The 12,528-nt window shown below is 37.4% G+C and overlaps 1 protein-coding gene across 3 annotated transcripts in view; it reads left to right on the top strand.

The window, feature by feature from the left end:
• Positions 1-12,528, top strand: part of si:ch211-141e20.2 (nectin-3) — a 42,134-nt gene that overhangs the window by 15,185 nt on the left and 14,421 nt on the right. For all 3 annotated transcript variants that reach the window (XM_053234533.1, XM_053234534.1, XM_053234532.1), the window contains exon 8: positions 18-503. In XM_053234533.1, the coding sequence (XP_053090508.1) occupies positions 18-26 (9 nt within the window). In that variant the 3' untranslated portion in view covers positions 27-503. The remainder of the gene's footprint in view (positions 1-17; positions 504-12,528) is intronic.

The raw sequence follows: 12,528 nt of genomic DNA, 5'->3' as shown, positions 1-12,528 counted from the left end.
ACGTTTCTTTTTTCTAGGAGAGTTGATGTGTGGGTGGTTCAGACCTCTCTACTGGGACCATACCTTGCCGTGGTGGAGGGGCTTATTCTTCTTACAGTGTCCTACTTTCCAGGAACTTAAGAGGAAACCAAATGGTCCCATAGGTTTTGTAACATAACGATCCAGTTTGGGTCTCCCTCTCACCACATATTATTATTAAAGGTGGCCATAACATCATACGGTTCTGTTGACTTGTCTGCCGTCATGAACATGATTTCCAGCAGAACTACAAGCAGCTCTTAAAGATCCCTGCAATGAGAGGATGACACCCAGGCATCAGAACTAAGAGGACATCTCCAACATCATTCCGTTAACATTTCCTCTAGAGATTACATCTGGACGTTCATTACACAACATCAATTCATCACATCTTACTGCAGAACAAGGTGAAGACAATTATGGCAGATGAGGGCCTCTCCAGAGACCAGCTAAATTAGATAAGGTTAACATCAACAGCAATTCTGGTAAGTTTAGACAGATTTTAGTTGATTATACCAGCTAGTCCAGTTTCACTTTACAGATACAGTATTGGGTAAAAACGTCAAATAGTCTAGACATAGACCTCTGTTTAAGTATCTAACAAGATGTCTGCAATCATCCAGGAACTCAATGTTTGTTAGGTACAGTATGCAGTTAAACCTACTTCAAGTAAGGAACCTGAATGATTGACTAAAAATGGGCTGATTTGAAAACATTTTTACGCTTTAGCTGTATTGCTATTTGTATTTTGTATTGACACACATTGGTTCAGTTTTACTATTTTTTCTTGCAGTTTTTGAGATTTTGCTTGTGCTCTTTTATTTATTTACTATTTTCATTATAATTTTTAAATGTAAAATGTAATTTGTTCTTATTACTATAGCATATTGTCTCTACCCACAGTAAGACTACACAGCATTAGTTATTTAGATGCGAGAACAACTGCTATATTGTGGACAGACCCAGACATATGATCTGTGGGAGAGCTAAGTCAGATGAGTTCATATGATTTTGTCTTATGACTCTCAGTGTGATGCAGACTGGGTGCTGGCCTCATTAGATTTCACAAATTATTTAGAGAGAAAATGTACAATCCTCTCAAAAGTACCAACATTTACAGTTATCCATAGCATTTACAATTTTGACCCCTTGCTACAGAGATACAGAAGACTGGGCTTTTCTGCCTTTTCACATAAAGCAGCCATCAGACCAAACTGGAATAAAACTCACCTGGCATCAGCGACAGTTGACTAAAGGGGAAACTCTCATTTCCTTCTGACAGCATTTAAACAGCTTTCAACTTTCTCAAATTTCCATAGAAGAGCAGAGAGTATCACAGATGTAGAAATTGTGTTGTGTACAAGATTGGTAAGCATTACAACAATGTGAGCAGCTGTCTAAGATGGCCGGCTGCTAAACACTACAAACTATAGCCTGTAAATTGCCACAGTATTGAATCAGCACCGCTGTAGCCCAGTAAAAACTAAAGGTGGTAAGTTACAAAGTCATGATTTATACATTTTTGCCTCTAGGAAACATTTTATTCCAGGCCAATGCAAAAAGACATGGTCTGCTGTAAGGTAAACATAAAAAGCAACAAAACCACAACACTGAGCAATAGAGGAAAGGTCATATGATCTAGACCAATGTGACAGTGATCTAAGACTAGTGTGATGGCCTTGTCTCATAGAATATTTATAAACAATACTAGAGAATAGTATGGTCAAATGTGCTATACTGGGTGGTTTCCTGTTCCTTCCTTTCATTTTAGTTTTCATTCTTTTCTTTTCTTTTTATTATTGTGAACAGGTCTTTCTATAATTGAATAATGAAAGATACTAAGGTGTTATATAGAGAAGTAAAATTTGTAAAATTAAAAATAAAATGACCAAATAGAAAAGGCATGCTCAAAACAAAATTATCTACAAAATTATGTACATCCAATGTAGCCTCTTTCTCACATTTACTGTTTTCATGCTCATCTAGGGTTACTGTCTCCCTGTCTCCTAAGCAGTAGGAGGGTTCAGCAGAAAAATGCTACAGATCTGCACATTTTTCAGCACACTCCCACTGTTTCATTCTGCAGACCAATGGTGAATTTGACTTTCCTTGTGGGAAGTCGGAACTCAGAATTACGTCATTTTCAACCTCCATATGTTGAAGCTATAAAGTGAGAAATAACCATGGACACCTCCATGTTTGTCTTTTGTTAGCAACAGGCTAGCCAGCTAACTGATAAGTGATGTATATTTACCTCCTCGAAACAGTGAACTGTGTAGTCAGTGTTATAGATTTAACAGATGACTATATCTGCATGTTGATTGATTTAGAGCAAATACTTCTACTTCTTATACAGAATAACTCATTTAAAAGTGAGAAGTGCTACTTTGTTTACTGTAGATGCAGTGGGCAGCCATGTTGATTTGATGTCTCTTGCTGAGCTTGGGGTTGAAGACCTTGCAGGAATTCTAAGTTGAGGGTTTTCTATGGTTTTCCCTGGTCAGAGGTCAGAAATTCTGAGTCATGAGTTTTAGTCAAATGCAGCATAAGCTACATGCAGACAGGTGACATACCAGCTCAGCCTTGCCTGACAGCTGCCTAAGACCAAAAGTGGAAGCAAGAGGATGCTTTAGTCCACCAACACAAAGGCTTTTAAGGCAGCAGAAAGTTTAGGTCTTTAACATTGCTTTCTTTAATATTTGTCAGTACTTAGGTTTTACAGTGTGTAATGAAAAATATTTACTAGGAAGCAGGAAGTTCAATTTTTTTTTGTTTAGCTTTGTTTTAACAGTGTAATTATGGGGTTTTAGATTTTGGTCACAAAGTGGATTTAGATCTTAATAGCTAAGTTTTCTGTCTGTGTGGATTTTCACCTATAAGTCTAAGTGTGTTGTCTAGTGAAGATTTCTCCTAGGTTTGTGTGAATGTGTCCATGGTGCCCTGCACCTGTTTATTTGGAAAATCGCAACAGATTCGGAAACTGAAAACATGGAGAATATCAGTAATACACTGTCTGTGTGTCACAAGGTTGAGGCCTAGACGATTAGGCAAGGACAAGGTCTCGCACAAATGAAAAAAATCCAAAATGTCATGAGACACACTGCAAATGAAAGAGGTCATGGGTTATGCAGTTTTTGAGATTTTTCATGTGCTCTTTTATTTATTTACTATCTTCATTGTAATTGTTATGTAAAATGTAATTTGTTAATTTGTTATTATTACTATATCATATTGTCACTACTCACAGTAAGACTACACAGCTTTAGTTATTTAGATGCGAGAGCAACTGGTATATTGTGGCCCGACCCAGACATATGATCTGTGGGAGAGCTAAGTCAGATGAGTTCACATAATTTTATCTTAGTCTGCAGCACACTGAGAGTCCCGAGTCCTGGCCTCATTAGATTTCACAGATTATTTAGAGAGAAAATGAGGTACCAACATTTACAGTTATCCATATCATTTACAATTCTGACCCCTTGCTACAGAGATACAGAAGACTGGGCTTTTCTGCCTTTTCACATAAAGCAGCCGTCAGACCAAACTGGAATAAAACTCACCTGGCAGCAGCGACAGTTGACTAAAGGGGAAAGGCTCATTTCATTGACTGCATTTATATTATATAAGACACTCTGGTGTCTTTGGTCTGTTAAAAAAAATTGCAGGAGCTGCTAGATAACTGAACTTTTGCCTTGCTTGCTATTGTTTGGCACGCAACTAAAAGTTTAGATAACTAACAGTTGTCAAATGTAGGTTGTCTCGCCAACCTATGACACCAGGTTCTACACTACCACAAAGGATTTGAAACGAAGCAATCAAGATGTGATTGAAGTGTAGACTTTCAACTTTAATTCAAGGGGTTTAACAAAAATATTGCAGGAACTGTTTACAGCTAACCTGTATGTAGGTTGTCTGGTCAACCTAAATTTGCTAGGTTTCTGTGGTAATATTTTATTGGGGGGAGGAGTTGGATTTTTTGCCTCTGGCTTCTTGTTAGTCCTTTATATTTATACTTTATATATTTATACTTTTACTTATACTTTATAGTCCTTTATGTTTTCATTTTGTTACACACACAAAACACCATAGCATAGCGTTTCGGAGTGGTGAACAGTGTTGATGTGGTGTATCAGTTGGCTGGTTTTGGGAGGTGTATCGAGATTTATGCATATGACTAGCTTGACATTATATTGCAACAAGCACTGTCTTAAATTTCGGGTGGCGTTGAAGTCTTTTTTTTTTTTTTTTTTTTTTGGTCAAAGTCAATTCAAACTTTTTTGTCCCTGTAATTTTTGTCCCTGTAATTATCTCTTTGTTGATTTGCTGTTTCAAGTCGTGTTGAAGGGATTTTGTTTCTAAATAGTAGTTGCATTTCGACAGTTCGGAGGTTTTTTTGGGATCTGGCTTGGAACTTTTCCATAGTAGTCTGTGAATAAAACCGAATTACTGGTCATGTGGTGCTTTTATGCCTCTAAACTCTAAGGGAGCTTTCACAGCTGTGTATTCATTGCCAGGTCTAAATCTGAATGAAATTGCTACCTGTGGTTTGTATGCTATTTTGTTTGGTTTTATTTCACATGGCACATTAATTAAATGAAACAAAAAGCAAAAGTACAAGTCGGCTGAGAGGAGTGCAGGACTGAGAATGTACTCGTAAAACTTTCTTTTATTGGTCAGAAAAACTGCAACAGAGAAAGATAAATGAACCTTTGACCGGTGCACGTAGGAATCACAAATATAACCCAAGCACAGAGAACAGAGAGCTAAATAAATGATTGAATTAGATCTTTATACATATAACTAGTTTACAACGTTTTGCGAATACATTTTTTTTTTGCACGCAGATTTGATTTCACCAAGCCAAAGTAATTAATTCCGATTACAGATTCTGAATAAACTCTTTATATGTATCCTAAACTGGGCAGTGTGTAGTCTCCATGTATATGCAGGTTACATGTAATCCAATCTAAAGTAATGCACATGCTATAAGCAGTCAACTTGACCATAACAGCAGAAAGCATGTGTCTGATCAGCACATTCAGCTTTTTAATCTCGCTACATTAGTTTTTTTTTTAATGAGATTAAATTATTCTCAACTCAGAAAACATCATCTCAAAGGGACTGTGAGAATTCTGAGTTCCGACTTCCCACAAGGAAAGTCAAATTCACCATTGGTCTGCAGAATGAAACAGTGGGAGTGTGCTGAAAAATGTGCAGATCTGTAGCATTTTTCTTCTGAACCCTCCTACTGCTTAGGAGACAGGGAGACTGCTTAGACAGTAACCCTAGATGAGCATGAAAACAGTAAATGTGAGAAAGAGGCTACATTGGATGTACATAATTTTGTAGATACTTTTGTTTTGAGCATGCCTTTTCTATTTGGTCATTTTATTTTTAATTTTACAAATTTTACTTCTCTATATAACACCTTAGTATCTTTCATTATTCAATTATAGAAAGACCTGTTCACAATAATAAAAAGAAAAGAATGAAAACTAAAATGAAAGGAAGGAACAGGAAACCACCCAGTATAGCACATTTGACCATACTATTCTCTAGTATTGTTTATAAATATTCTATGAGACAAGGCCATCACACTAGTCTTAGATCACTGTCACATTGGTCTAGATCATATGACCTTTCCTCTATTGCTCAGTGTTGTGGTTTTGTTGCTTTTTATGTTTACCTTACAGCAGACCATGTCTTTTTGCATTGGCCTGGAATAAAATGTTTCCTAGAGGCAAAAATGTATAAATCATGACTTTGTAACTTACCACCTTTAGTTTTTACTGGGCTACAGCGGTGCTGATTCAATACTGTGGCAATTACTGTCTCCCTGTCTCCTAAGCAGTAGGAGGGTTCAGCAGAAAAATGCTACAGATCTGCACATTTTTCAGCACACTCCCACTGTTTCATTCTGCAGACCAATGGTGAATTTGACTTTCCTTGTGGGAAGTCGGAACTCAGAATTACGTCATTTTCAACCTCCATATGTTGAAGCTATAAAGTGAGAAATAACCATGGACACCTCCATGTCTGTCTTTTGTTAGCAACAGGCTAGCCAGCTAACTGATAAGTGATGTATATTTACCTCCTCGAAACAGTGAACTGTGTAGTCAGTGTTATAGATTTAACAGATGAATATATCTGCATGTTGATTGATCTAAAGCAAATACTTCTACTTCTTATACAGAATAACTCATTTAAAAGTGAGAAGTAGATGCAGTGGGCAGCCATGTTGATTTGATGTCTCTTGCTGAACTTGGGGTTGAAGACCTTGCAGGAATTCTAAGTTGAGGGTTTTCTATGGTTTTCCCTGGTCAGAGGTCAGAAATTCTGAGTTATGAGTTTTAGTCAAATGCAGCATAAGCTACATGCAGACAGGTGACATACCAGCTCAGCCTTGCCTGACAGCTGCCTAAGACCAAAAGTGGAAGCAAGAGGATGCTTTAGTCCACCAACACAAAGGCTTTTAAGGCAGCAGAAAGTTTAGGTCTTTAACATTGCTTTCTTTAATATTTGTCAGTACTTAGGTTTTACAGTGTATAATGAAAAATATTTACTAGGAAGCAGGAAGTTCAGTTTTTTTTGTTTAGCTTTGTTTTAACAGTGTAATTATGGGGTTTTAGATTTTGGTCACAAAGTGGATTTAGATCTTAATAGCTAAGTTTTCTGTCTGTGTGGATTTTCACCTATAAGTCTAAGTGTGTTGTCTAGTGAAGATTTCTCCTAGGTTTGTGTGAATGTGTCCATGGTGCCCTGCACCTGTTTATTTGGAAAATCACAACAGATTCGGAAACTGAAAACATGGAGAATATCAGTAATACACTGTCTGTGTGTCACAAGGTTGAGGCCTAGACGATTAGGCAAGGACAAGGTCTCGCACAAATGAAAAAAATCCAAAATGTCATGAGACACACTGCAAATGAAAGAGGTCATGGGTTATGCCTGTAACACAGGCAGTTGCCACAGGAAGCCTGGCTTCTACTAAAATTTCAATAAAATGTGGCAGTGAAGTGTCAACATTATTCATCAATCCTGGTAAAATTCAATATTTCAAATGATTGAATATCTCACTGCAATTTTTAGTGGACAGCACACTCTGTGAAAATTTCCATTGAAACCACCAACACAGCACTGATAGATGGCGGATTCATGTACACTGTGTTTTAATAGGAGGAAAGATTAACGCTGATTGGACAACAGGCTTTCAACACGTCAGTTTAGCCTGAGTGTGGATGGGTGTTTTTTTCTTATTTGGGTGTTATTTGTAATGTTATGGTGTTATTTGTAAATACTGTAAGTATAAAGATCTGTTTTATTATTTGCATTCATTTCCAAAATTTGTTGCTTACATGTAAATCTAGCTAGCTAGGTGTAACTTCCTTCTTTAGCTAGCAGCTTAGCTGCTTTTTGGCATGAAATGGCAGGCACTACTATAGCTGAACTGATATTAGAAAAGTCTTTTGATGCTCATACTTATGAGGAGAGACTGAAAATTAAAGAAGAGGCCAGACCAATGGCCAAGATTTTAATCCAAAAGTCAGGGAGCATAAAAATATCCTTTTAGCTGTCGTGGTACAGTAAAATTGATTGGCTGTGTTTATTATTAGTCTTCGATTATGCGGAGCATCTGCCATGCGTATGTCCCTATGAATGGGCTTTTACCATAGAAACGGTACTGTTAGAACAAGCGCAATAACATGCATCTATCATTCATGTTCCACGCATGCACACACATCATCCCCTTTGCAGTACACCGAAGACGTTTGGGTTTGAGATGAAAAGATGAATATGAGATGACAGATCAGAATGTCAGCTTGGAATGTCCTGAAAAAGAAAGAATTGAATTGAAAAAAGAATTGACCTTGCCATTCCAATACTTTCAAAGGGGATTGTAGACTTTTTAGGAAGAAACTTATTTAAGATTCTCTGTATATGCTGTTTTGAGTTCAGCATATATTAGCTTGGGATTTATGGGAACCTTTGACTCTGCAATGCATATTAAATTCAAACTGGACCATTTTTTAGTTTTACCAGCTGGCAAAGATGGTCTACCAGCTTAACCAGCTTGGCCTGTGTTTATGGCAGTTATTAACGTACCTTTGTTCAACTGTAATCAATAGAGAAGGTGTGTGCAAGGCACACCCAGATATCATTTAACCAGGGTTTCAGTTAAATTTCCAGCCAAACTGCATCTCAAAAAATCACACAAAAGACCTGACACTACTACACATTGTTCTACTTTTTTCCTCAGCCTTTGTGTGGGTTATAAGTTTACCATGATGTATACATATTTCTGGTGTACAGACATTCCCTCTCCTTATCTTTCCATTATATCTTCAAATAGAAATACTTCTGGACAACCTTTTGCCTTCATTTATGGACATTTGTTATATTTAATTCAGACCATTTGCTACAAGATCTTGGCAGCAACAGGTGCTCCTCCTCCAATGAAAATGTTTATAGAGTGAGAATGGAGGAGTGTGATTCCTGCCCCAGTGGACTGCTATATAGCTATGCTTGTTGCATTCTCTGTTTTTGACCACTAGGTGCAATATTAACTCTATCAAAGGTGATCACATCAACAAAACATCTGTCAAGTAGCAAAATGGTGTTTTTTTGTTGTTGTTGTTTTACAATTGTTGGTCACTCAAAAGAGAATTAGTATGTCAGTGGAATTTAAAATGTATGGAGTTATGCCTGATGACATTTGTAACAAGATTAACATTTGCTGAATGTCTATGCCCCAATAGATGAGCTCCACAGCCTAAATATATCAGCTCCATACAGCTGAATATGTAGCCATGCATTGCTAAAAGAGGCATGGTCGGGGTACGGCAAGTGTTTCCTCTGAAAGAGCTGATAAAAAAAAAAATGAATTCCGGTATTTGTACTTGCTGTGTACTTGAGCTGGTTTCACTTTTATATAGGGACAATACAGTTTTTAGATTGAATGGCCCCTGTGCCAATGGCTAATGGTAAGACAAACGGTGAAGGTGTATTTTTTGTATGATAGTGATGGAGTTTTTTTAGACTGATATTATTCTTAGTCCATGACCTAGTGAACCAGTATCAGGATGTATTTACTGATACAGAAGTGCTTTGAAATCGCTAAGTCGCTCTGGATAAGGGTGTCTGCCAAATGCCGTAAATGTTAATGTATTCATTTTATTAGTATAATGTGACCTTAGTCACATTAGTCACACTTGCAACATTATTTTATCGGGTTTTGTCACACCTTTTTTTTTTTTTTTTTTAACAATGTTTGCAAGTGAGAAAGACTGAGGTCCTCTGAAAACCAGCATATTAATAAGTTCGGCTTGTGTGAAAAACATCTTTAAGATGTCACAGTGTTTGTTAGCTTACCATACTGCCACTGTATAATATATTGTCGAATATATTATAATTGATATAATTAGAGTTTATTTTCTTATTAACACTTAACTCAAACTCTCATATTTATTTCTGTCTCTGCAACAATCTCACACTTGTTCCTGTTCAGTTCTGTAGTAAACACTTCTGCAGCAATTTATCAACTCCTTCAAAGCTTGGTAGCTTGCTTTGAATAAAAGCCTATGCCAAAATGCAGAACAAATGCAAATTATGCAATGGTTCATTGGTGCCATATCGAGCTCTTCATTTAGCAATCAAATTATATGCAAATTTTATGGCAGCTACACAGGCTTATGAAATCCTAATAGGATTTGAGGACAGACACCACTTCACAAAAAGCATGTGTGTGATAGATTATTAGACAAGATCTTACACACAAATGTATCATAACAAAAATATGTACCAAACCTGTACCAAGCCAGGCACCAAATGATCTGTGCAATAGTGATAAATTCAGGTTCTTTTGAATCAGCCAAATCATTTGGTTCAGCTGACCAAAGAGTGAGCTTTTTTGGCTTCCAATCTGCTCACAGACATTAAAAAGATTGCAATAGTATGACAAATAACTTATTGTTGCCTGCCTACCACTTAATTAGTCAACAAAATTTTACTTTAACCTCTAATAAAATAATGTTATTACATTAGAGGGTAGAGTACATTTTCATTTAAGCATGTAATCATTGTTCTACGATTAACTGGTTCACTCAAAGTGGTGATACTGTTCTCTATAGAGGATGAGAATTTCTCAATCTCACCTTATGGATTCAAGTATATCTGTGCAATCACTTCCTTTTACCCAATAGATTAACCTGTCTATAGACAGCAGAGCTTCATTATGGTGCTCCCTGAAGCACGTGAATAGCAGGCTGAAAGGCATTTCCACATATCAATTGAGAGCTCTCACTTGGAAAAACATGAATTTCTGTGTGACATATGGTGGTTACATCAAACTGTCAGACAGTGGCCCTGGATTTAATACTGATCCTCACTTGAACCGATACAACGCAAGTAAAATGTGCTGAAGTTCAGAATTGCATGTAACTGGAACACACCTCTTTTAATCCTGTGAGGATTAAAAGAGACTTTGCAAAAATGATGCAAATGTTGTGCAAACCAAATATTAAGATGGATTTAAGTTTTATGTAAAATGTGACCAGTTAATCAAATGATGGCTGTGGGCCTGCAGCTTCTACAAAGACTAGTTAAGTGATGAAATAATCTATTTACATAAGCAAATTCTCACAATTATCAAGTCCTTCTTGACCTGAACCCGGTGTGTTGGGAGTGAGGAAACCTGTGGGTATCGAGTCTCCAAGACTAGCTGAAAACCTGTCTATCTAAATGCACTATCTGTTTTCCCGTCTATTTACCAAATGCACTAGCATAAGTAGTCTGGGAATCTTTCTTTGCCCTACTGTATCAGCCATTTGTTGCTCTGTTATTCAGTGGGAGCTGTAACAAATTGGATTCTCTGGTATTTGGTGTGTACTGTATTAGACTGATAAATATAGACTGGCAGTTGTGATAAGGCAAGGCCAAAGTGCTTGTGGTTATCTGTATACTCAGACAGCTACAGAGACCTGCTGTGAAGACGAGTTAAAAATTAAGTTGAGCAGTTGTGGCCATATGAAGGGGGGGATAATTAGATATACTATGTTCAAATACACTACACCAAAAGTGTGGACACCATGTGCTTGTTGAGCATCCCATTCCAGATTTAATCCCCCTTTGCTGTTATAATAACCTCCACTCTTTGGAGCGTGGCTGTGGGTATTTGTGATCATTCAGCCACAAGAGCATTAGTGAGGTCAGGCACTGATGTCGTGTGAAGAGGCCTGGAGTGCAGTCGGTGTTCTAGTTCATCCCAAAGGTGTTCAAAGGGGTTGAGGTCAGGGTTCTGTGCAGGACACGAGTTCTTCCACTGCAACCTTGGCAAACCATGTCTTCATGGACCTCGCTTTGTGCACAGGGGCATTGTCATGCTGGAACAGGTTTGGGCGTCTTAGTTCCAGTGAATCGAAACTGTAGTGCTACAGAGACATTCTGTACAATTGTGTGCTTCCAACTTTCTGGCAACAGTTTGGGGAAGAACCACATATGGGTGTGATGGTCAGGTGTCCCCAAACTTTTGGCCATATATTGTATGAAAGGGAAATAATTAGATGTGCTATGTTTAAGTATTGTACACCCTACATAAGACATAAAAAATAATTCAAGGGTCTGAAATTCTAGTAATCAGTGTTCAGATTTGTAGTGAATGGCGCATTGTTATTGATTAACTAATTCATAAGGTGTATGAATACTTTTTTCACATACCTGTGTACTGAACAGTATGTTTTTTTTTTGTTTTTTGTTTTTTTATAAAGTACACTCTCTATGGCACCAACTCTTAAACTTGGTCATGGAGTACCCTCTGTCCTGCACATTTTAGTGTTTTACATGTTCCCAACACACCTGATTGAACTAATTAGCTAATTAGCAGCCCTTGCTGAGTTGAAGTGGGTGTGTTAGAGCAGGGAGAACACTAAAATATGCCGGGCAGGGGGTTCTTCAGGACCAGGTTTGGAAACATGTGTTCTATGGTAAAAATTAACCTACGTCAGTGTACAATTTGATTATACTATGTAGTGTGCTGAATTGTAGTTTGGCACACAGGCAGCAACAGGAGGCAAACCAACCCAGAGGAAGGTGGGTTCCCTGTTTTTGAGTCTATAAACCTCTTAAGGTTTCTTCCTTTTGTCGTCTCGATGAGTTTTTCCTTGGCATTGTCGCCTCTTGCTCATTAGGAATCTAAATCTACATCCGTATCCAGATTTCTGTAATGCTGCTTTGTGACACTGTCTAGAGATAAAAATAGTATACATACATAAAATTGAATTGAACCGTTACAAACCTTATCAGTGTTTTTTTTTTTCTGTTGAAAAGAAAGTTAAAATATGGAGTGCTGAAAGAATGACTAGTAACAAAGTACATAGAGTACTCTTTAACAATTAATATCATAATATGATAATTTCATAATCCAGAGAACCCATCTGGCCCTCTTCATGGGACCCTTGCACAATTTCATTTGGAAAAGGGTTTCTATCCATAGTGACATACAATTTCAAGCATTAA

The sequence above is a fragment of the Pangasianodon hypophthalmus genome, chromosome 5 (assembly GCF_027358585.1).
Source record: "Pangasianodon hypophthalmus isolate fPanHyp1 chromosome 5, fPanHyp1.pri, whole genome shotgun sequence".
Lineage (NCBI taxonomy): Eukaryota > Metazoa > Chordata > Actinopteri > Siluriformes > Pangasiidae > Pangasianodon > Pangasianodon hypophthalmus.
This window is presented reverse-complemented; position numbering and strand designations above follow the sequence as displayed.